The sequence below is a fragment of the Copadichromis virginalis genome, linkage group LG10, assembly GCF_057382275.1.
Source record: "Copadichromis virginalis isolate Kocher_CV1m ecotype Utaka linkage group LG10, C_Virginalis_male_GT1.1, whole genome shotgun sequence".
Lineage (NCBI taxonomy): Eukaryota > Metazoa > Chordata > Actinopteri > Cichliformes > Cichlidae > Copadichromis > Copadichromis virginalis.
In genome coordinates, this window is record NC_140627.1 from 19,271,352 (window position 1) to 19,298,073 (window position 26,722).

The 26,722-nt window shown below is 41.8% G+C and overlaps 1 protein-coding gene across 1 annotated transcript; it reads right to left on the reverse strand.

Annotated features, from left to right (window-relative positions):
- Nucleotides 1–1,676: 1,676 nt before the first annotated feature.
- tpbgl (trophoblast glycoprotein like) lies at nt 1,677–6,027 on the reverse strand. Its single transcript, XM_085470457.1, has one exon. The coding sequence runs from the start codon at nt 5,754–5,756 to the stop codon at nt 4,695–4,697; it is 1,062 nt and encodes a 353-aa protein (XP_085326583.1). The 5' UTR covers nt 5,757–6,027; the 3' UTR covers nt 1,677–4,694.
- Nucleotides 6,028–26,722: the final 20,695 nt, after the last annotated feature.

Sequence of the window (26,722 nt, forward strand, 5' to 3'; positions counted from 1 at the left end):
GATTCCTGCAGTATGGACATGGTTGAAAAAGTGAAGCAGTAAGTCCTGCTGTTCAATACAAAACAGAGGGACTAAAATAAAAATTTCTGAAATCCTACTAAATCAAAGTTATGACTCTCAAATTGAAGAAACAATTTGAGGTAAATCACTTGTGGCCATAAAATGTGGAAGCTACAATTCACACGGGGTCACAAAAATTTAACAATAGATTGGAAAAATGTTGTCTTGTCTGAAGAGACTCAATTTCTGTCGCAACGTTTGGATGGCAGGGTCAGATTTGACATGAACAACATTAAAGCATGGCTCCATCCCACCATGATGCATCTGTCAGTGGCTCATATTGGTGGCAATGGTGTAATAATGGTGTGGGGAAATTTTCTTTGCACACTTTGGGTCCCTTAGTATCAACTGAGCACATTTCAATGCCATGTCACAAAGCTCAAATAAAATGAAGTACTTTCATTATCCTCAAATGTCTTCCACAGTCAACAGATATGGCACCTTTGGGATGTTGTTGAAAAGGAGATTCACATCATGGATGCAGGAACTGTGCGAGGCTATCATGTCAATATGGACCAATAATCTCTGAGGAATATTTCAGACATCTTGTTGAATTTCTGCCACCGGGAATTACGGTCATTCTAAAGACAAAGTGAACAAAGCCTGGGTGTACTAAAAAACGCTACCTATGGGTTTGAGTAGATAGCATGTATAAAACTCAGAAACAGGTAACAGCATGTCATTTTTTTCTGTTCGGTCATTATTCCACATGAGGAAAACTGCCATTCAGCACTCATTAAACACATTACCACTGAAAACCCCCTTTAGCTGCTGGACATTATAATAAGTTTAACTCGCTTGTGTTTACAGTCTACCCCAGTCTGCAGCAACATTGCTCCTTCCCATATCCTACAATCCTACAAAGCCAAACTGTTTCTCTTATATTCAAACAGAAGCAATCAATAACCAGTAATCAACAGAATACAAACTGGCAGACTCATCTCCATACACACTCAGCAGACCAGGAAACCAGTTTTACAGAGACAGGGTGCAAACATCTTATTTGATTGTGACTCATTGCATCTTGATTTTGTCACATCTAGTGATGCATTTGCAAAGCGAGACATCCGAATGCTCCTATGAAAGAATGACAGAGGTCATTTAAAAAGGTTTAGGTGCTCATGATTGAGTTAAATAATATTCAAAGATAACATTTTTGCTGTTTGGTCTCTCTTAGACAGCAGTTGTGTTTGGCTTCCCAGACATTCATATATAGAGCAAGGCGATGAGTCATCGTTTTGCATAAGGCAAGGGCATTTGTAGCCTGGACAGTAGAACTCTAATGAATCTTTTCTCTGTTCCCCTTTTCTTTATCTTTCTTCCTCTGTCCCTCCCTTTTGCTGGGCTCAGTTAAACCCTGTCTCTGCATCCTTACAAAGTCACTCAACTGGATAAAGTCATTTACCTGAATGAAGAGGAGCGGAGGGAGCGAATAGGCAGAGCGGGGAAGGGTGGGGGTGCAAGCGTACAGAGGTCTGATATTGTAAGCAGAATGTAGAAAAATGAAGAAACCAAAAAGAGGAGAAATGACGGGTAAAGAAAACTGAGAGCGCTGAGCTGTGAAGCAAGTCTGGATACTTTAATAAGACAAAATAAGATGTTTGTTGTTTCCACCTGTTTATTTATGGCCCAGGACTCCAGAAAATAGAAAAAGGTGATGGTCAAAGAGGCAGAGAACACGCAGAAGAAAGATAAAGGAGACATAGTCAAGGTCGGGATTAAACAGAAATTAGGAAGATCATTGATTTATGTTGATTTCAGTTTGGAATAAAATTAATTGCAAAGGAGATTATATTTTGACTAAATGAAGTAGCAGGACTGATCATGGGGGATATAACTGTGAATATCATAGAAATATATGATCCCAACTGGCTCTAGTCAAGTTTGTGTGGGTTTGTACTTCTGGATTTTTAAAGGCACACAAGCCCAGCATTTAAACTGAAACCAGAAGCACATACTGTAAGTTAAGAAACTCAGTTTTGTCTCATTATAACATTATCCCCTATATTCCATCAGTCTTCCTTCATTATTATTACTGTTGTTATCAAATGCTTTGTGTTCTCTAATGTCTAAGAACAGAATTAGTTTGCCCAAAGGCAACCCCCCGAACCATTAGTCTGGGGATGATTTAGCATTTCATTAGCTTTTTCACATTTATTTGCATTTGTAAACAACGGCTTAAAATCCACACATCCATTATTCATATTCTGGACCTCGTAGTAACACCACAAAGGCCTGAAAAATTCAGACAGTGTGCTTTCAGCAATCTTGCATTTCATTATGTAGCACATTGTTATGAGATTAAGCGGAATCTCTAAGAACAACTAAAAAATTGGTTTTGACAGAATAACAACACACATTTCAAATTATGGACTTTTATAGGTTGTTACTTGTCAACAGTGCTCACTTTGAATTAAGCCTGGATTCTTCATTTTCAGGCACAGTGGTAATGTTACTCCGGGGATGGCCTGCCCTACCACTTTCCCACAAACTGAAATGCTGGAGAGCAATAAAACATTCTTGGTCACCATCCTCCAACTTTTTATCTAATGCCAAAGATCTTAAAATGTTCATGAGTCCAGTTTGTCCTTTCATGACTCGATATACATGTAAGCAATCAAATCTACATGGTTACCATCTTCATTTTCGTGAACTCTGACAAATGCTAACGCACTAAACTAAGGTTTGTAAATATTGTAAATTATACGCGCTTGACATCAGCATCATAACAGTGAACATGTGAACTGCTGGTAGCTTTGAGCTCAAAGCGCCAATGTGTTTCAGTGCAGCCTCGCAGAGCCGCTGGCATGGCTGCAGACGTGGAACATGCATATACAGCACACAAAAGCTTTTATCCTTGAACACTGCTGTCCTGGTGATTAGCTTTATCACCTCAGACTTCATATGCAACATGACAGCGTATGGTACAGTGGCATGTCACGAAGTGGCACGGTGTCACAGTCTTTTGTTACGTAAAGGTGCGTCCTCCTGCTGACATAATAAAATGGCTTTAAAAAAATCTGTCCATGTATTCATTATCTAATCCCTTAACTGGAAGTTTACGTTAAACATGCAGATATTGTAATATTTTAATCTGTAGATGAAGACATAAATAACTGTAGCTTGTCTAGAGAGGGGGCCATCTGTATCACAGTGATCTGTCACTGCTTGATCCCTCTCTCCACCGGAAAGTGCTAATCATCACCTCGCTCCTTTTGTTAGAACTGTTCATCCAGTGCGGTGTGGATGATTCAAATTTTCTCGCCTCATTGTCTTTAATCAGGTGTATTAATCACATTTGTTATGATTTATGAGGGAGGAACAGCTGCTACACTGATTCCTTGGTTAGTTGGTATGCCCAGTACGTTGATTACTCACTCTCTTACCTTCCACTAATGATCTGACAACGGAAAATAACCTACTGCTTGTTTAGAAATCCATAGCTACAGTTTGTTTTCATTTCATATACACACAGTGATCCACCTGGGCCCTCCCTCTACCTTGTTTTTCTTTAGTAATTGACCTTGACTGTAATGGAGACCTTTAGCTAAGAAGGTCGATCAGCCGTGAGCCATAAAGATACCGACTACCATGATCAGTCTTTACAGGTTATTAGTCACAGTCCTGATGTGATTAACACAACTGCACTTTTATGTCATATCTCTCCAGTCTTTCCCTCTAGTCCTTAAACCCCGATGACAATGTGACACCTCACTTTAGTTTGTGAAGTCACATGTTCTGCAAATTTCACCGGGAGCTTGCACACTCATTCAGAAACACAGCAGGAAAAAAATACATTTAATGTCTGACATAGTGCTGCATGAAGTCTACATTCCCTGACAGTGATGATAAAATGTACAGACACACTGCAAACTCATGATTTTTCTTTTTTTTTGTTTGGCTTTTTATTAATGTTTTGGTTGGTTTTCTATGCCTACAGGAATCACATGCACGGTTAAAATTGGTCTCTCTTTCACTTTTTCCACAGTTTTACTGATAAGCTGATCTGGTGTCAAATGACACACGTTCTTCTCTGAGATAAAAGGGTCTTCGTGAAAACATGGTGTGTAACATATTCCACAAACATGGCACTCCATAAAAAAATGCCAAATGAGTTTCCTTCTCTGACAGTTTTCTGACAATATGCACTCCCTGGTAGATTAAAAGCAGTCTTGCTCTCTGCGCAGGTTCTCCTGAATGTAAAATATTAAGCAGGGGCCGCAGCTTTGGGTAATAACGCTGACTCAGCTTTTCAAATTGGAAATTTGATGGACCTTTACTGTGCGCTTTGGACGGTTACTGAGGGTAAATACTAAACAAGTGGGGCTGTGTAAGATAACACAACAGATGGAAAGCATTTCTGCTATGAGGAGATACTTATATACAATATGTACAACACTGCTGAGAAGATTGAAGTATTTAGTTGTGCTGGATGAACAGTTACTTATATTTAACTGCCTTTGGCTCTGTGCATCTCCCAGAGTGAATTCATGGGCTGAACGTGATGAAACTAGTTTTAAAAAACCATCAGTTGTAGTTGTGACAGGTCAAGGCCACAGTCTTTGATAAATAAGTTATCCTGGTAATATCGTCTGTCCTCACACTATGTAGCACTGGATTGATGTTTCGACTGGTTAAACAGCCACGTTGGCCAGTCTGGGGTCAGAGTCCTGCTCATAGCGGTAATGATATACCTCCATCTGGTCACGGCAGGCCTCTCTGATGTTGTTGAGCCACCGTTTGATGCCTCCCCGGTTGAGATAAAGTACCATCAGGAACACCACCCCGATGAGAGCCAACACTATACCTAGGAAAACATATGACACCGCCTCCAGGTTCTCGTTCATACAATCAACCTCCTCTCCCCGGAGCTTTTCCACGGGAATCCCCCTCTTAGCCTCTGGCTCGCTGCACAGGAGACGCCCTGCATCCAGGCACTGGGACGAGTTCTTCAGCCAGTAGTAAAACGCCTCCAGTTCACAGCTGCACCGAAACGGATTTAAAGACAAGTAGACGCGTATGCGCCTTTGTTGGTACAAACTGGTTACATTTTCCTCCCCGATGATCTCTATTGAGTTATTAATCAGCACCAACTCGTGGAGGTTAAAGACATCTAATCTCTCGAGGGGGATAGACGTCAGCTTGTTTCCCGCCAACTCCAGTCTGTGCAGGTTGCGCAAACTTTGTGTGTTGAGCGCATCTGAGAGCTGCGCGGTGGCCGCAGGAGAAACGGAGTAATTCAGGTTAAGAGAGCGCAGATCGGGTAATCCATGGAAAGCCCTGGATGAGATAAACTCCAACTGATTGTGGCTAAGATCCAACGAATGTAACCGGGAAAGCCCCAGGAAGGCGTAAGGTTCAATAGCCTGTATCCCGTTATAGGACAGAGAGAGTGTTGTCATTTCCAACTCCGTGCCGTTGGTCATGAACGCATCACGCTGTAAAGTTGAGATGTTACTCCCCGTAAGTGTCAAGGTGGACGTCCACTTTGGCATGTCTCTGGGTACCTCGGTGTAGTCCCCGTCACGGCAGGTCACCGTCCTCAAGCCCCTGGTACAGATGCAGGACGACGGGCACGCGTCGTCCATCCTTACGGGCGAAAACAACAAACACATCACTGCTGCGTAATACAAACACCACTGGTTCCAAATAGAAAAGATACACTTTGAATTGTCCGAACTGTAAAAGATCCACATCTTCTCCCTCTTTCCCCCCCTTCTCTCAAAACAGGAATATGCCGATGGGTGTTGCAAAGAAGGTGACCGATCCTCTCACAGGCGTGTAAAGTCGTGTCAGTCGGACGTATTGCCTTTACTTGGAGCAGACGGGATAGAAATAAACGGCTTTCTTCATTGTCACCTTGGAGTCGTGTTTTTCTGCAGTAAAGATGAGTTTTGTTTGAGATTTGCACGCATGAGAACGGCTGAAGACGGCCAAGTGTGAAGTGTGGCTGCGTGGAAAGCTTCTGATCCGCGCTCCCTTGGTGGTATTTTTGACGTCTGTCACAGAGAGGAGGGGCGGGGGCGGGGGGGTAGAGGGGAAGAGAGAGAGAGATATGCACGGCAAGCTTAATGTTCTTCTGAGCCCTCTTCCTTTAGAATTCATTGTTTTGCTAAAAAGGGAATATGAAGAAGAATAGATCACATGAGTCCCTGAAAATGGTTGGAATCACTGGAAGGATGGACTTTAATGTTAATGTTAGCTTTTCTTCCTGAAGAAATACTCTCTTAAATGCTCACCAGTGAAAAATCCTCAATACCAAAAACAAAATATTAATGTTCATAACAGTAATAATCAGAACTGTTCATTGAATCCATGGAGCTCATTCTACAAATTTTAAATGGGACACTGTTTACCATTACTGGATAGCTGTACAGTCATTTATCTCCAAGGCTATTGGTTTTTTCCCCCCTCCCCATTCATGCTGTTTCCATTATTACATTATTATAGGCTTGAATTACATTTTGCATTCATTGCAAATGAGTTGCTGTAATTATGCCTGGGTAGTGCAGAATGTTTAATGGGGCCTTGGTCAGTTCCTTCCAATTAATCAATTTTCCACAAAAAGAAAACTCACTTTTGGAGAGTTGGTCACGCTCCCCACGTCTACAGTACAGAGTTGGCAAACAAATCAATAAGCCTGAATAAATAAGCAGCTCCAAAATCAGAGTTTTGCATTGGCCTGTGATGCTGGAGTGACATGCGGGACTGATCGGTCATTTTGTCTCATTACTTACCCAGAAACCAGAGGATGAAAAAACTGATGTTTACATTTATTTCTGGGACTAATGAGGATGAAGTGAATTATACTCTAATTACGCAGTAAGGAATCTGGAAACATTAGTCCTAGGGTACCATGGCAGAGTACATTGTTCAATGTAGCTTGTATATTAAGCAGAAACTGTGCAAATGTGCCAGGAGTATTTATTCTTCAGTCATAATTATGTGTTGGTCAAAAGGTTAGTTAATAAACAAACTAGAGCTTCAGCACCCTGGACAGCTCCACAGAGCAGTACTTGACTCTAAGGGATATTGTGTTGTTCTGTGTTCAAAAGGAAGTAGCCTAAGTTGAAATGATCAAAGGAAGGAGAGAACAGAGGAGGAAAGAGGTTTATTCCATTTTAAATGTTAAGAAACTAAAGATCTAAAGATGAGAAAAAGGGGAAAGTCAGAGACTGCCCAGGGGTCAGTAGCATGGATGCCTCCATACGGCAGAGCACTGCAGTAAGTTCTGTGGGCACAAACAAAGAAGGAAAGTGAGGGCAGGAAAAAAAGAAGAAGAAGAAAGAACTGGAGAGCAAAAGAAACAGAAAAATGACAAACTAGGGCAGAGAAAGAAAGAAACTCTAGTAGCATTCACTCTCCCACCTGCTGCTGTTTCTGTTCATTACATCCGTCACAAATTTACAACAACGGCCTATCAACAACATAAAAGTTTAAATCAAACTTTGGCTTTCTTTTTCTTCTTTGTGTGTGTTTCTGTTCTTATACAGCAAAACATGTATCTGTAATCTCATTTTGATTGTAGTCTTATCCTAACAGTTGGACTCTGGCTGCGGTGATGTGTGTTCACTGCTCATCAGTTCATCTCAAGCCACTGGATGAGACTGACAGCAGGGCTATACATGACTAGAATCTTTCACACCAGTCTTAGAAAGCCAGTTCTTCGTGGACTTGGTTTGACTCTTTCTCCAAACTGACGCATAGTTGAAACCACACTCTTGCCCAAAACAACACTATGCACTTTGATATAGAACTTTACATAAAATGGAAATAAGAGCACCAACTCATGAAAAAAACAAACAAACTCCAGTTTAAAAGTAAATCAGATTATCTGAGCAAAAGCATCTGCACAGAAATTGTGTTAGTGTAAATACAATCTATTGATTATGATTGATTTTTTACCCTAAGTAAATAAAATTCAGTATAATATTGGTATTGATCTTTCCTCAAACCTGACAAGAAAATTAGATTCTCAATTTGTGATTTCACTAAATTAAAAATTATTCATTTAAGGACAGTTGGAAGACTGGTGCTTATCACAGAGACCACAGCACCAGGGGGAGTCTGGAGCTGATTGTAGTGCGCTGTCATTCTCAAGAGCACTCCATCAGCAACAAATGGACACAACTGGTTATGGTGGGGATGTAAATATAGACAGAGGGAGAGGGAGAACAAGAAACCGAGACACAGAAACAACAGGGCACAACAAGATAACAAATGTTGGAAAATGGTCTTACTGCTGTTGCTGCTGATAAGCAGAAATTAATGTCAGGTTGTTTTTTTAAAACATAGCAGACAGTATTTCCTCCAAACACACAAGGACATCTGTTCAATCCTCCTCTTATCCTCTCAAGACCTCTTTGCTTCCTCCACAACCTGGGTGTCCACTCTATCTGCCAGAGCTGAGAGCTGATTTAGTGGTGGCTGCTGTTCACAGGCTGCTGCTGGGATACGGTGCCCTCACCATGCTCTTTAATTTGACACTGAACCTCGTAATTGATTTTCTCAAGGCTGCCCATCCCTATCTCCTGACTACAGTAAGAGAGAGAGTGTGTGTGTGTGTATCTGTAAACTTGAGAGTGAGTGACCAGTTTTGGTCTAATCCTCAGGTGTGTCATTATTTCTGACAGGCCCGGCACACGTGCCAAATTAGCAGAAGCTTACTGCTGTCCTGTGTATGCATTATGCAAATCATTGCACATGCTGCAATTACATTTGATCACATGCATTGATGACTGGATACTTTTTATGATCTTGAATTGCTCTGTTTATTCGCTTCAAATGGTTCCTGCATTTACTTTGTCATTTTGGATTTCTCCTTCATCCCACCTGCATCATCTGTCATTCATTAACCTTGAGTTAAGAGCCAACCTGATCTTTCCTTCATCCTCCCTCCAGCTGGCACATGACTGACACATGCCGGACTTACTCATAATTACATATTATCCAAATAAGCCAAGTAAAGGACACAAGTGTGTGTATCTAAAGCAGGTGAGCGCTGTAAAAACAGTCCACTAAGCCTGAGGGTGTCAGTTGGTGTTAGGTGCTTAGATTTCCTATCATGACTCAACACAGCGTCTCATCACATCAAAGACATTACCTGCACCTTGATCATCTCTCTGGCAACACACAGAGAGAGGATACTGTGAGAAATGCAACTATAAAACTATTATGTTGCTTAAAATCTCCTGGTTCAAAATGGGCCTTTGTGAGAGTAAATACAATCAGCCCACATAGAGTATCCAAACCATAATTACTGAATTCTGTCTAATTGCTGCTGCTAGTGGTTCAATAAAAATTGCAAATAGTGAAGGGGAGAGTGGGCATCCCTGCCTGGTGCCCCTCAAGAGACAGAAGCTGGAGGATGTCTGGTCATTTGTTCTAACACAAGCTGTTGGGGAATTATATAATTCAGTAATTAAGGGCATAAAATGCAAGAACGTGGAACATAAAATCAGCCTTTATGCGGATGATGTGTTACTCTTTCTCCAAAATTCACAAACCAATATCTCTGGGGTGATTGAATTGATAAACTCTTTTGCAAGAATATCAGATTACTCAATTAACTGGTCAAAATCTACAGTCCTACCGATTAATTGCTCCTTCCATAATTCCTCTTCTACACCACTGCAATCGGGAAATATAAAATATTTAGGTATTAATGTTTCTCCCAAGCTTGCAGATCTAACTAAATTAAACCATATCCCACTTTTAAAGAAGGTAGAAGATGATCTGGCTAGATGGAAATGTCTACCCATATCACTCATGGGAAGGGTTGCCGCTATAAAAATGATGGTCTTACCAAAAATAAATTATTTATTCTCAATGATCCCAACTAAACCGCCACAAGATTGGTTCAGATCTCTAGATTCATGTATGTCCAAATTCCTTTGGAAAAATAAACCCCCACGTATAAGCTTAAAAACACTACAAAAGACCAAGGATAAAGGAGGACTAGAACTGCCTAACTTTCAGCACTACTTCTTAGCCAACAGGCTTCAGTTTATCTCAGGATGGCTAAAACACACCCTCTTAGATGAACCTTGGCTAGATGTAGAACAAGCACTCTGCAATAATCTAGAGATCTCAGACCTACCATTTATCAGCTCAAACATCCAACGACATGAATGCTTTAAAAGCATCAACATCAGCTCTTCTCTGACAGCATGGTGGGAGTTTCTAAAATTGACGGCGTCTTCATTAATCCCATGCAAACGTACACCTATCTGGAACAACCCTGACATATTACAAAACAATAATATGATAAACTTTTCAGATTGGAGTGATAAAGGAATCAAATATTTAGAACATATACTAGAAGGAACAGAATTTATTTCATTTGACGGACTAGTTACACAATATGGGATCAACAAGAAAAGATTTTTAGAATATCAACAAATTAAATCCATAGTAAAAAAGAAATTTAAACCGGGTCAAGTTGAACTACAAACACCACCAAGTGTGGTTCAATTTCTTACTCTTAAACCCCCCAAATTACTATCCAAAATATACAGAATGCTTTCTAAAACAGATGAATCAATATCACTTCCTATTGCAAAATGGGAAGCGGATTTATCAGTTAACTTAGACCTAAACTTCTGGTCTCAGATTTGCTTAAAAACCTTTCATCTAATTAGAAATCCCAGTCTTCAATTAATTCAATACAAAATATTACATAGAGTACACTATACAGGTCATCGGATGTTCAAGATGGGCTTTACGTCTACCAACAACTGCTCACACTGCCAAACCAATTCACCGGACAATTATATCCACGCTCTTTGGTTCTGTCCACCAGTTCAGAAGTTTTGGCGCGAAATATGTGAAGACTTATCGAAGTGTCTGAAATGTAACATTCCAACTTCCCCCTTAGTGTGTTTGTTGGGCAGCTTAGATAATGTCACTTCAGAAAAGAATATCGCCCATATGGTTTTCACTGCCCTATGCATAGCCAAGAAAACAGTCCTCATGAACTGGAAAAATAAAAATAATCTTAATTCTAACCAATATAGAAATTATCTATTAGATTACATTAGTCTTGATACAGCCTCTGCCACCACATCAGATCAATTGCTCTGGGCTCCTTTGATCAGCTCCATCACCTAGTGGGGGTGGGGGGTCATAGTTTGGTCCCGCCTTCACTGTTGTGATTGGTGTGGGGGTAGGGACAGGCTTAGGGCGTCGGGGGGTTCCCCGGAGGCATCTTCCTTGGGGGGCTCAACCCGGGGTAGCGGTCATGTCCGGTTAGGGGCTCTGTTGGCTCTCTGGTGACTGTTTCCTCGCGGCTGCGTGCAGCGGGGCTAGGGGAGGGTCTGTGCTGACGGACGTGGGTTACTGACCTGGTAGCCTGGCTGGCCCTGGGTGGGTCCGGGATGGGCGTGAGGTTCTGGGGGCGCTCCGTCTCTGGGCTGGGACCCGGACTGGGCCTCGGGGGCTTGGGTCCTGGTTGGTGTGTTGCCGGGGTTGTGGGCGGGTGGGTGCATGGGGGCCCAGCCCTGGAGCAGGGTGCCGCCGGTGCGTCGAGCCACCTGGGGGGCTCTTCAACTGGTGGGGGAGATTGTCACATCTTGCAGGAGCTTTCCTCTCCTCAGGAGCTCCCTCTGCAGGAGGGGGAGATACAGGAGAGGTGGAGGAAGATCTCAGCCTGGGTGTTTATTGTCTTATGTAGTCTGGAAGATGAGTGGATGGTGGGGTGGGTGCAGTTTTCTCTGTGGTGGGGTTGGGTGGACTGTCCCGGGCTCTGTGGGGCCGGGCGGCGCTGCTGCACTGGGCCCGGTCTGGATGGGCCTGGGCCCCCTTTCCCTGGTGGGTCGCGGAGTATGGGGGTGCCCACTGGGGTCAGCGGGGGAGCTGGCCCCAGGGAGGGGTCACTTGCCCCTCCCTTCCTTCCCTCCCCATCTCCAGCTGCCTCCCTCTTCCCGCTCCACCACAACCACCCACACATGCAGGGCCTTGGAGTAGGGGTATGTCACCAGGGTGCAGAGGAGGCTACCCCCCCCTCTGTCCCCTTCTGGCTGCCTCTGCCTCAATTTTATCCCACAACTTAGACATTCACATTACTCACACTCTCATTACACATACATATAGGATCTTGGGGGTGGGCACGATACACGGAGTCCAAAGTACCATCAGGGTGTACACCCCACCCCTGGCATCGTTGCCCACCTCTCAATTTTAAATACACGTAGACATTGAGGGCTAGCAGGAGGGACCATGCGCTTACCTGCTGCTCTCTGGCAGGTAGCTCCATGCCCTCCTGGGTTTTAAATGCACCTTAGAACACACATGCATCAACATTACAATGAGCGGGTGGAGGGAGGTTTGGAGTCTTCTCTCACCCCCGTTCTCTGCGACCTGCTGGAGCAGGGGGGCTAGGAGGAGGAGTTGGCCGTCCGACTGCGGTCTGGAGTGTGGAGCCTTCCTGCTGCTGCGGAGTCGGGGCGGTCTGCCTCCCCCCACCGCAGGGAAAAGGGAAACACCACCTGGGTCTGGGTGCAGTTCCCCCCTCCAGGGGCGAGGGCACCTAGACCCGGTTTGTAGAGTACGCTTGGGGAGTGTGATCGTGTGTACAACGTCTCTTTATGTCTGTCTCCACGTTGGTTGAGTGTGGAGTAAGTGCATATGAGAGCATGAGGGTGGGAATGGATGTTTGTATCTGTATGTGCCTGTATGTCTGTGTCTATATGTCAGGTTGGGTGTCAGGCGCCACCTCTCTGGGGACATCTCAGGCCCTCCAAGGTTTGGAGGCCTATCTCCCCCTACCACCACTTCCCCTGCCAGTGGCGGACCCCCTCAGACATCGGTGCGTTGGTGGTTCTTTGTGTCCGGGGATGGGCGTCCAGGTACACACCGGCTCACTCCTTGGCGGCCGCTTATCGGGGCCTGGAGCCTGGGGCTCGCTCGGGCCACTTCGGAGGTGGGGTGCCCCCGGCCTCTCGGCCTGGGGCTCGGTCACTCAGGCGCAGCTGGCTGCCGGCGGAGCTCACGGGCGCGTCACTGCAACACCCCCTGGCTTCTGCTCTGCGGCTGCTGGGTGAGCCCTCATCTGGGACTCTCCTCAGCTCTTTCCGGGACAGTGGCGCAGCTGCCCCTCTGTTGGTCTTCCTTGGTCTCTTGTGTTCTGGGGGCCTCTGGATGTCTGGAGTTTTGATCTCCTCCACACCTGCTTCATGCCCTGGAGGACGGGGCTGTGGCCCCCCCACACCCTCTAGCAGATTATTACATGAAGGAACCTTTTAAAAAAAAACAAAAAACAAGCGTGTCCATGCTCACAGGTGTACACACGGGTGATCACACCCACAAACTACACCCTTTTTGGCTCCTACCTCAAAGCACACTGTGTTCTGTTGATCTTATGTGCTGCACAATAATGTTTAACATTTAGTATTTACTGTCATATTCCCATATATCATTGTGATGTTGTTTATTCTATTACTCTTGTTCTCTTCTGCTTGCTTTCTTTTTTCTTTCTCAGCAGGTGATCCAGGTGATTGATATATGCATTTTTTTTTCTCTGCCCGTTCTGTTGGTTTTTGTCTTTTTCCCTTCTCCCCCGTCCCTCTTCTCAGCTGTTTCTCTTTCCCTCTTTCTTTCTCCCCTTCTTTCCCCCAGTCAAGTCTGTCCCGTATTCAGTAAGTGAAAATAAAATAAACAATAAAAGGTGAATCAAATGGACCATTACGGCAAGGCTGGGATGGTCAGTTTGGTAAAGTAAATCCGTTGGGCATCTTTCTTTGCCTTTAGACAACAATTCTGATGGCAAAAGAGCCAAACGGGACAGGCCAAAAAAAAAAAAAAAAAAAAAAGAACTTGCTGACAACATTAGTACAGCACTCTATATTAGTCATGTTTTCTCACAGTATCTAGTTTATTAGTTAGCATGCATTTATATATTGTGTATTTATAATGAATAAGTCAGTACAAACTTTAGTAGTAATTATGTCTTAATAGAGCACCTGCATTATGTGCCACAACATACCTCAATGTTGCAAATCATGAATGCTAATGACTCATAAAACAACAAAATAATGAACAAATTGATTAATTAAAATTAAGAAACATATTCATTTATATTTATATATAAATAAACCCAAAGCAATCGTGACTAAAATAAAGTTTAAAAAGAGGACAAAAAACCATCTTGAATCTACAAGAAAAAGTATTGTAGATTCAAGATGGTTTCTTGTAAAAACACAATAAAAATAGAATATTGTATGAATTGATATGTTTTTTTTTATGTAAAATGTTTCTCATTAAGAGTCTGTTTCTGTGTTAGGCCTCTTTGTGTTCCCATTTTATTTTTGTAGTCTTTTGTCTATTATGCTTTGTATTCAGCTTTACTTCCCTTGTCTTATCCCTGATTAAGTTTAGCTGTGCTAGCCTTGTGTTTCCATTTTACAATGATTGCTCTCAGTGTCTGGGATAATGTTTGTTCATTGTTGTGCTGCACTGCTGTCTTTAGTGTTTATTCTGCCAATTTGTTCCCAGATCCTTCCTTGTGTTTTCCCCATTATTTCTAGTGCTCTATACTGGACTGCCATTTATATAGAGCTTACTGACAACAGCCTATGTTACTCATGTTTTCTGCCTGTAACTAGTTTAATAGTTAGTACAAGTTTAATTATATTGTATTTTTTTGTATTTACATAGTTAAGATAGTTAATTTATTTAGTACAAACTTAAGCAGGAGTTACATCATAATAGAAAAGCTGCAATATTTGTCACATCATACCTTGACAGCCAATATTCTTTCCTTTTAAGATTCCTGAAATAACAAAAACAAATTGATAACATGAAATTAAGAAACATGTTCATTTATTACTTGCCAAAATAAAGTAATAAACAAGGAAAAAAAAAAAAAAAAAAAAAAAAAAAAAAAGAGTATCCAAACCAAATCGTTACCTTGTCTGTGTTGACTTATTTCTTACAAAAGTCTAGGCATTGTCTTGTCTAGTATGTGTTTGTTAATAAAACAACAATCACATTGCTCTCTCTTAGATTTCTTTTTGTTGCATCAAAAATTCTTGTATCCAAAATATCCCTTTTTCCAACTTCTCCCACTTTAATGTTGCATTTTTAAGACATTTGTTTATTCACTAAATGGCTTTTCTCTTTTCTCTTTCACAGTGTGCAGCTTCTCTTCTTATTCCTTCTCTCTTTGATGGATGTTCATTAGTAAGTTAGCATGAAAATGACAAACCAGTATATAAAACCATTATCTTATAGGCCTAACTCTGTTAGCTATGAAAGTGAGGAGCACAGGGAGGTTTGCACACTGCTGTACAAAATCATTACTGACTATGAGCATTCACTGCTTTGCACAGCTGCTGCCCACAGATGCGGGTGCCAGATTATGTACTGTGGTACAACTGCAATGCTCCTGGGTGATGGCAGTTCCATTTAAAATCTTATTTAATCTTTGTCCTTGCCCTGTAGCGTGGACGCTTGATATTGTCCATCACTTTAAAAAGCAGCTGGGGTAAGAAGTTGAAGGACTTTGTAGCAACTGTGAATAATGCAGTTTAAACCCACACACAGGGTTTTATACTATCTGTCTGACCCAACACAAAACTCTGCTGCGCCCGGAGGCAGGTGGAGTTCAGGGTTAATCTATCTCCCCTCCTGTGAAGATAGTCACATATCACCCACCTCGCTTTTTTTCTTTCTATCTCGCTCTCCCTCCCATCTCACATGGAGTCTGCACCTCTCTTTCTGTGTTCCACCTGCCTCTTAATCTGTCCATCAGTCTCACCGCAGACCTGCTCCTTAAACAGTACTCCACCTCTGGATGAATAAGAGATGAGCAGAGGCCTTGGGGGGAGGAGGAGAAGATGGATGGAAGGGAGAAGCAAAGAAGTGCAGCGGCATCCAGTGAGAACCCTGAGGCGATGGGAGTGTAAATGGATCTTGAGGAGCTGGTGTCACCTGTCCCAGGACCATTAATTAGTCATTTAGACTTGTAATGGAGCGAGCTGTAGCCAGACAGGCACAATCGGCCAAACAAAGTTAGTCACTTGGGCTGAGGAGTGAGCTGTGGGTGGTGATAACACTGCGTGTCCAAAGTGGGAAAATACAATGAACACTAAGTTCATATTAGATATGTATAATACATACAGACAGGGTCTCTTTGTTGATTTATGGGACTTTACAAATACATTAAGTAAAGTATGTAGGGTCATTTATATGAGAACAGTATTACTTTACGCTTAGAATAATACAGGGCAACATAAAAGCCACAGAAAATGAAAGGGGTTCATGAAAGGAGCATAAAAACATTCATCTTGGGAAGGTAAACACACCAATAGTGAGAAAAAATGAAAAACAATGTAAGGTATAATATTAAAAGTTAGATAAATGTGATGGTAATGACACTTGTAATTTGTTTTATTTATTTGTTTGTTACTTGAATTACATCATGCAATAATTGAATCCATTCTCTTCTGCTAATCCAGTTCAGGGTCACGAGGTGGTTAGAGCCTATCCCAGCTGCCATAGGGCACGATTTTTTTCAGAAGACATTATATTTAATTTGCAACATTACTATCTCAACAGATATTTAGAGTGAAAGGTGAATTATTCCATTTCAAGTTTGCATGTAAAGAATCTTAATAAAGCTCAGGGATCCACATTATTCACATCACTGTGCTTTCTGAAAGTATTTACTTTCATGTGAGGTATCACATTAACTCTGCACTTCAAGATTTGAAGTGTGAAGGCAATAGGTTCTGGAAATTAAACAGGGAGTGCCTACGATCAGACTCTTTCGAGCTCACGAACACTGATTTCTCAACGATCAAGTAACAACTGATGCAGATACTTGACCTCTCAAGAACATATTAAGATTAAATTGCAAAGTCCATTAGAGACACCCAAGAGCCCTCTGGGGTTATTATGGCATTACACAATGTCTCTGGTCCTGAATGCAAAAAACAAAAATAGCAGCAGATTATCTGGTGTTATATGAAGTAATAAATCATCTGTAACTTTCATAATGCTCTCTTATATGTTCAACCCAAAATCATTCAAAAATGATTACAGAATAATAACTTCGTCAGCACCTGGTTGGGATTAGGATTAGTTTACACATCTTCCTGGTCCATAATGAACAATGAGTTTCCCAAGATCACATAACAAACAAATGATATGGATACTTTGCTTGCATTGCCTCTGTTTAGATTGAATTACAAAACGCTTGATATCTGATGTTCAGGTGACCGCTGTTTGTCCTTCTGGCTGTTGAACGATGATACTGAGGCCCTCGAGGCAATTCAGACACTCCTCCTGAGGGGTGAAGTGTATCAGGACATCTTGGAAAGTGAATGAGCTGCCCGAGTCAGGGCATGACACCAGGGTGCTGCCAGTCTTGTTAGACGGGGTTAATCAGTCAAAGTACTTGTTGATCCTGTTTCAGAACAATGCTGAGCTTTACTTTGTGTTTTTGTTCTTCTGTGTTCTACGTTCATTCATTTTTTTCTCCTCCTATTTCAGATACAATAGTGCAACTTGTCAACTTGTAGCCATGTGGCTGTTCCTCTGAGATGATCCAACACAGTATTAAATCTTAAACGAGTTTATCTTTAATCCTTGAGGTCAGGATTAACAAGGTTAGGGTTTGGTTAAAGTTAAGAGTTCAAGTGTCTAGACTTCTCAAAGGTTATTGGTCAATCGAGCGACATGTGTTCATTACTTCATCTTTACATACTTACACTGGGTTTTCCAAATGTAGTAAAATGCGCTAACTAATAAAGAGCTACTAGAGCTGTCATTTAGAGTGCAAGTTTATGTAGTGAGTGTGGGCTGGCATCGCTCTTTCAACATCTCTCGATAAAACAATTCCTGTCATTGGGCTGTCCTCAATGGGCAAAGTCAGAGACAATATTTATGCTTGGCAGGACTGTTCAGTCACACTCACAGTACACGCAATCCATCAGCAGTGCTGCTCATCACTTCTGTCCACAGTCATGGCGAACTTTCCAGGGGCAAATAGCTGCTGTGCTGCTGTGCACTCTGGACAGCAGGATCACCGCCAGCGCTCTGGCCTCTCATTTATTCAATAATTAATGTTCGTATAGGTAGTGAGACGTGAGGTCTCCTGGATGGTGAGGGTGTGGTGTTCAGCAAAAGTTAATAGACACAAAAGGACATTTATTCAAATACTGTACATTCAGGGAGACATTATTTATTTATATTTTATGCCACTTAATATTCTGCAGAGGACTTAACTTTTTGTGTTTTTGTTTCACTCAAATTTCATTTTAAAGAAAGATGAACAGTAAAAACTCTTGAGTCATCTCTCATTGTTAAGCCACACTTACCTATGAAGCATTCAACCATAAAAAGAGTGATGAATCTAGATTTGATGCTTTTGGTTCAAATTGTTCTCAATATGTACAGGGAGTGCAGAATTATTAGGCAAGTTGTATTTTTGAGGAATAACTTTATTATTGAACAACAACCATGTTCTCAATGAACCCAAAAAAAACTCATTAATATCAAAGCTGAATGTTTTTGGAAGTAGTTTTTAGTTTGTTTTTAGTTTTAGCTATTTTAGGGGGATATCTGTGTGTGCAGGTGACTATTACTGTGCATAATTATTAGGCAACTTAACAAAAAACAAATATATACCCATTTCAATTATTTATTTTTACCAGTGAAACCAATATAACATCTCCACATTCACAAATATACATTTCTGACATTCAAAAACAAAACAAAAACAAATCAGCGACCAATATAGCCACCTTTCTTTGCAAGGACACTCAAAAGCCTGCCATCCATGGATTCTGTCAGTGTTTTGATCTGTTCACCATCAACATTGCGTGCAGCAGCAACCACAGCCTCCCAGACACTGTTCAGAGAGGTGTACTGTTTTCCCTCCTTGTAAATCTCACATTTGATGATGGACCACAGGTTCTCAATGGGGTTCAGATCAGGTGAACAAGGAGGCCATGTCATTAGTTTTTCTTCTTTTATACCCTTTCTTGCCAGCCACGCTGTGGAGTACTTGGACGCGTGTGATGGAGCATTGTCCTGCATGAAAATCATGTTTTTCTTGAAGGATGCAGACTTCTTCCTGTACCACTGCTTGAAGAAGGTGTCTTCCAGAAACTGGCAGTAGGACTGGGAGTTGAGCTTGACTCCATCCTCAACCCGAAAAGGCCCCACAAGCTCATCTTTGATGATACCAGCCCAAACCAGTACTCTACCTCCACCTTGCTGGCGTCTGAGTCGGACTGGAGCTCTCTGCCCTTTACCAATCCAGCCACGGGCCCATCCATCTGGCCCATCAAGACTCACTCTCATTTCATCAGTCCATAAAACCTTAGAAAAATCAGTCTTGAGATATTTCTTGGCCCAGTCTTGACGTTTCAGCTTGTGTGTCTTGTTCAGTGGTGGTCGTCTTTCAGCCTTTCTTACCTTGGCCATGTCTCTGAGTATTGCACACCTCGTGCTTTTGGGCACTCCAGTGATGTTGCAGCTCTGAAATATGGCCAAACTGGTGGCAAGTGGCATCTTGGCAGCTGCACGCTTGACTTTTCTCAGTTCATGGGCAGTTATTTTGCGCCTTGGTTTTTCCACACGCTTCTTGCGACCCTGTTGACTATTTTGAATGAAACGCTTGATTGTTGGATGATCACGCTTCAGAAGCTTTGCAATTTTGAGACTGCTGCATCCCTCTGCAAGATATCTCACTATTTTTGACTTTTCTGAGCCTGTCAAGTCCTTCTTTTGACCCATTTTGCCAAAGGAAAGGACGTTGCCTAATAATTATGCACACCTGATATAGGGTGTTGATGTCATTAGACCACACCCCTTCTCATTACAGAGATGCACATCACCTAATATGCTTAATTGGTAGTAGGCTTTCGAGCCTATATAGCTTGGAGTAAGACAACATGCATGAAGAGGATGATGTGGACAAAATACTCATTTGCCTAATAATTCTGCACTCCCTGTATAGAGGAGGTCATGAGAGAGGTACAACAGTGAGCATCTACAGCCATCTGTGAAGGCTCACAGTGGAGGCTCTGTCAAGGAAGCTTGAAAAACTATTCCTAAAGACTACTTAGAAAATTACAAGAAACAATGCCTAAGAAAGTTCAGGCTATGTTGAAGAATAAAGGTTGTCATATCAAATATTACGTTTCAGGCTTAGAATTGCACAAAATTTGTTTTTGCCTTCAATGGGTGACTCTAAAGTTTTCCACATTGCTATATATCGTGCCGCACTCTTTCTACCCTATCATCAAGACTGATTTAAGGGCTTGTGTCCCCTTAGAAGTTGACTTGCCCAATGTTGATTAAGTTGCAATAACCACTGTCCAGCTGCTTAAAGTTTCTTGATATTTTGAGTACACTCTGTGCTTTCTCTCTGAATCAAAGCATTTTACTGGACAACGCTGTTTCCCTGGTATTTAATCAGTCAAGCAATGAAATCTGTTTTTTTTTTGTTTTTTTTTTTGGGGGGGGGGGATAATTTAGGAATAATTACAGCATAGTGACCAGTTATATTTTTCCCTCTGAAGTTGGGTGCCCTTGAACATGACACCAAATTTCTACCTTCTCTGACCCCATTCTCATCTTGTGAAGGGAGAAAATGGAAAGGAAATTTCCCTATCAAGTGCAATAACAGAACGCTTTACATTACAAGAAGGGTAGACTGATGAATGAGGAGCATGAGCAGTCACTGAGGTAAATGGCTTCATCATCCATTCATGCTCCTCCACAGTGCTGAAAATACTCGTGCCATTACAGTCGGGAACAGAGCGGGACGTTCATAAGAAAGAAAAAAAAGGAGGCTGACAAGGGGGAGGGGGAGATTATTTTACATTTATTATAGTGAGGCAAATTAAAAAGGAGAGGTCATTACTTTTATCTGGCGAGAAGAGAGAGGGGACCTATTCTTAGCTTTTTACCCCTATGACAAGATAGATTACAGTTTTATGTGAGAAAGTTTCAGAACATCAAGCTGACTCTGCCAAACTTCAGTTTCATCAAACACACGCAAAAGAGAAATAAACCTTCTTGGCTTGTCAGATGAATATACTTTTATGGCAGTTATAAAAAAAATGGGGAGAAAAAAAAAGAGTTGATGGCCCTATATTTTTCACTTAACATATTTAGAGCCCCAGGTGGCAGAGGAGTATGCTGACACCACAGAATATAAACTAAGTAAATAAATAAATTTCCCCAAGGGCGACTTTCTCCTCAATATTTTTTATTTGCTTTTTGAGGTTCGAAGTATGTCGCACGCCTTATTGTTCCCTGGAGGTGGATGAATAATGTCAGCAATATTCAGCTTTCATATCTGGGAACATCATAACAAGAGAGCAGACAGCAGTCGGGGGACGGGAAAAAAGCCTTCAATCATGAAGTTCGTCAACAGCAGCTCCTCTTATTAGGATAATGTGATGGCAGTGAAACCCAAATTGTACTAAATAATACTTTACAGGTGTAAATATTAGATTATCACCTTTTTAGGAACTCAGAAGCAGCCAGAAGGTAAAATAAGAAGCAGTGACAAGAGTCTTCATCCATGTGTGCAGCTCTGTGAGGCTGTGCTTGGAGCAATGATATTATGATAACAGTTTAATAATGGTGATCCTAAGCAGGACCAAAGCAGTTCATTCACAGACCAACACTGACATCCCCAGAGTCATACAGCCTGCAGATTGAAGTGTCAATCAAAACCTAACTTTGTATGTGTCGAGCTGCTTACTCATAAGTGTGTGACTGAGTTCCGGCAAGGTGAATAGGCTGTTTGGGAGAGCGATTGCCGGTGGGTCTGCTGGCTAAGCTCACCTTCACCTTGTCCTGTAGTGTGAACACCTCTAATGCACATGTGCCAAATTTAGCCTCTCCTCTATCCACAGCTCGTGATTCTTATTCAGCCCACAAGCGCTCGCTATCGCTCTCTCTCTACATCTAACAATGATTTGGATGCTGAGATGGTAGCCTGCAAAACAAGCAATAACTAATGAATGTTTCTATTTTTGGCCCAACAGAACTGGTTCCAATGCATCATCATTGTACTTAACATTCAGTCTTGATCGAGACTATGATTTACTGTCAGCGATTTTCATATTAGTTGATAATAACCTTGAGAGAGTGATGGAAATTTTATTTTTACATGAGCCCAGCCAAATTACCATCATCTGCATCATGATTCAAATTTCCTCTGCTGTAGAGAGAGGATGATAGATGGAGCATTGAAGACTGAAGGAACAAACCAGCTTAAAGGCAGACCGAGACACTGGAGAGGTTCGGAGTTTCAGAGTGAGTGCTCGTGTCAGGATGTGACAGTTTGAACATCAGGCTCTCCAAAGGGGCCAGCATCAGCAGGTTAAAACTGAAGGCTGATGAATAAGTGGGAAGGGGGGTTGATTGGATTATTCACATCCATAATGATCACAAACTTCAAACCAACTCAAAAATATTTAAGTACTGACTCTGTAATGGAATGCCTATCTATCCAGAAAGTGCCCCACCTCTCATCCAGTGTCTGTGGGGATAGGCTGACATTGGCTGGATTAATGGGATTTTATTGGGCATCGGCCCTGCTTTTGGAAGGGTAAACACTGCAAACTCAAATTAGAGCATTTGCTACGGTTCAGGGGAGGCTACGTAATGTCTGAAAAAAGAACCCCAGAGACTGAAGCTGAGAATGAAGCGTCAAGTTCACTCGTGGGCCTGCATGTGATTTTTGTTTTTGGTGCTTCTGCTTTCCCACACTGTAATTCAAATCACCACAGTGCTCCAATACTCTTTTTATGATAATTTATGGAATATATAAAACTGCTGAAATACTCCTGCTCCTATGATTTTGAGCATTGTCCCAGTCTATTGTGCTCTTTGTATGCTTGGGCAGTTGCATTAGCTTGCTGTCTGGCTTGTGATCATACCAATTGCTGGATTTTATGAGGGGGAAAACAGTAAACCTGACAGGAGAAAGAGACAGATCTCTTAAAAAGTCTCTTAGAGGCATTTCTTAACAACTGCAGATTCCAAGATCATTAGATCAAACAGCAACCCTCAGATAAGAGGAAATTTATACGGATGTTAAAAAACAACCCAGGAACTACCAGGGTTCAAGTCTGTCATAAACTGGAAACTGCTGGAACACCAGCATCACTGTCCAAACTGAAGAGAGTTTTACATCGCCATGGACTGAGAGGGTACAGACAAAAAAAATAGCTTTTGCTCCAAAATCAACACCTTCAAGCTTGCAGACATTTGCAGCGGTGAACATAGAAAAGCCAATTCCTTCCAGAGACAAGTTTTATGGTCCAGCAGGACAAAGATTAAGCTATCTGCCCTAATCCCAAGATGTATGTTTAGAAGCGTAAAGGTGACGATTTCAAACCTAAAAACACGGTACCAGCTGTCAAGCACGGTGGTGGTGGTAGCATCATGTTCTGGGTCTGTTTTACTGTCAGTGGTACTACTACATTGCTCAAAGTAGATGGAACAATGAAGGAGGAGGATTACAATCTCTTCAAATTAATCTCAACTGAACAGCTAGACAGTTAAAACAGGTACAGAGTTGAGTGTTCAAACAGGAAATGATCACAAACATGTTAATCAAAACTGGTTTTGGAATGAATAAATCAGTCTAGCATTAAACTTATGAAATGGTTTTCCCAAAGCCCTGACATCAACTGTATTGAAAATTTGTGGATTATGCTTAATAGCCAGGTCCATGCCAGGAAACCAACCACTTTATTCTTTCAAGAAGAGTGGTTGATCTACATGTGAGTGTATGTAAACCTCTGCCTACAACTGTAAAGCTGCATGGTTGTAATTTGGAGAGATGAGTCAGGCGTCTCAGCTGGTAGTGGCTCTGTCAGACTGTTAGAGATATCACCGAATATGCACAGCACACCACAGCTTTTTGTCTGTGGTCTGTCCATTTTTGATTGCATTATGTAGGAAAACATCTGATAAGATCGCAGCCTGTGGAAATGGGCTCAAATGGCACTGCACAGTGAAAATAACAAATCCACTATCTGATACTGCAACAGCCGGCAGACATCTGCAGACCTTTTCATGCTGATTGTGTTTGTCTTTCTTGTGCTCCTTTTCACCCCCTACCTCAAAAATATTTACCTAGCTCGTGTGATTTGTTTTGGACATGGGCTTGCATGTCTCTCTCAGCTCCTATTGAGAGTGATGTACACACAACTTATCTTACAAATGCAGAAGAAGAAGCAAACAAATTCGAAGAATTTCCCATTTGGAAATGTAAACACAGATGCAACAATGGGGACCTGAGGTATTTGATGATTAGTTACAAATAAGACAAATTTGGCTCTTTTGATAAGTCTTTCTTTGGGTAACAAAGATTTTACTATTCAAGATGCATAGCTGAATTATATGTAGGATTATTATGAAAACTCTGTTATCTCTGATGTAGGGGATTTCAAGCTGCATTAGTGTAAATCTCCTATTATGCACTCCATCAGCTTCTTTTCTAAAGCCTATAAGCTGTGTTAAAGCTACAATCACTTGCATATTTGCCTTTTAACAATATCTCAGTTTACATTAGCTTATAAGAGGACAAAACATACAAAGAGACATGTTTTTCGAGACATTTGACCAAAGAGTGAGAATACTAAATTAATTTCATTTAAAAACAAGCGATTAAAATATTTGCCGCTTGATTGGCTAAACACTGAAATTTAGCATGACTAAAGAGCTGAAAACTCTCATGATTATTTTGTCAAAAGGTTTCTTCTTATAGAACATACATCACCAAATGTTTTTGACTGCTTAGTATAGATGTGGATAGATGTATAGATGTGACTGGCATAACACCCACACAGTAATGTCAAAAGTCTTTTTTTGCAGATTTAAGGTCATGCCAAAGCATCTCAATTAGATTTTAGTTCATGCTAGCTGGGCCCACGTCCTCAATTTAGGTTTGACAGCATTTTAGTAGATAATGAATGACATGAATTAAGCTGCGGTTTGGGGAAGGCCTCCAAAGGGACTGGCGGCGGCTCCCAGGCCTAGCAGATTCCCATGTACTAAATTGAAGTGAAGAAGTTAAAGAATTGGAAAGGGGAAGGTGGGTGGGGCACGTAAACCAGAATGAAAAGCTTGTAGAACTGGGGGAACATATATAGATAAGAACCGGAAGGAGCATGTTTGGAGACGTGGTCCCGCTTCTCAAGTTCAAGTTCAAGTTCAAGTTCAACTTTATTGTCACTTCAACCATATACAGTTTAAAAATACACAGTGAGGCGAAACAACGTTCCTCCAGGAACCAAGGTGCTACAAGACAAGTTAGTGCAAAAAAAATAATAATATATAATATATCTAGTAATAATATTGTGCAAAAGAGCATTTACAGGTTGGTGTGTGCGATGGTTTGGTGGTGTAGGTCAGTGTGTTTGCGCTTGTGTTGGTTGTTGGTTGTTGCGTGCCCGAATGCTTCGGTACCTTTTTCCAGATGGCAGGAGTGTAAAGAGTGTGTGAGAGGGGTGTGTCCGATCAGCCACAATGCTGGTGGCTTTGCGAATGCAGCGTGTGGTGTAGATGTCCTCAATAGAGGGTAGAGAGACCCCGATGATCTTCTCTGCTGTTCCCACTATCCGCTGTAGGGTCTTGCGGTCTGATATGGCACAGCTCCCAAACCAGACAGTGATGCAGCCGCTCAGGATGCTCTCAATAGTTCCTCTATAGAAGGTGGTCAGGATCGGTGGTGGAAGCCGGGCCTTTCTCAGTCTTCTCAGAAAGAAGAGACGCTGTTGGGCTTTCTTGTGCAGGGAGCTGGTGTTGAGGGACCAGCCGAGGTCCTTCTCCAGGTGTACGCCCAGGAATTTGGTGCTGTCAACGATCTCCACAGAGGAGCCGTTGATGCTCAGCGGTGAGTGGTCGCCTCGTGTCCTCCTAAAGTCAACAACCATCTCTTTTGTCTTGTCAACATTCAGAGACAGGTTGTTGTCCTTACACCAGTCCGTTAGTCTCTGCACTTCCTCTCTGTACGCTGACTCGTCGTTCTTGCTAATGAGACCCACCACGGTCGTGTCATCAGCGAATTTAATGATGTGATTTGAACTGTGTGTTGCTACACAGTCATGAGTCAGCAGTGTGAACAGCAGAGGACTTCTGAAATTTTGGTTCACATAAGGGCACTGTATAGATGTGGTTTAATAGTTCATTCACTCATTAAGGCCAGGCAGTCTAGACTTCTGTTGTATGATAAAATCTTTCAGATTGGCTGCTGTGTGACATCATTTATAACAAAAAAAAAAAAAGGAAAGCCATCAAAATTGATTTTGCAGACATCGGTTTCTGTTTGCAACACTGATTTTCTGTTGACCAGTATATTTGAATTTAATAAGTAGAGTGAATCTTTCGGCTCCTTTCAGGAAGTCACACGCTTTAGTCACTGACGTTTCTGATGGTTGTCAGACTTTTTGGTTTACTTTCCAGTAAATTAAACATCTAGTGGATTTGGACAGCTCAATATTATTAATGTTACTTTGTGCTCTGTGATATCCTGATGGACATTTTTCATTCTGGAATATTGTGATAAGAAATTTCTAACCACTTTCTAATGTGTTATAGAATACAGATCTGATTTTTTTTAATCAGCACATTAATAGATGTTGAAAAGAATTTCATCTACAGTCTCAGTTTTCTACAGTTTTTAGAG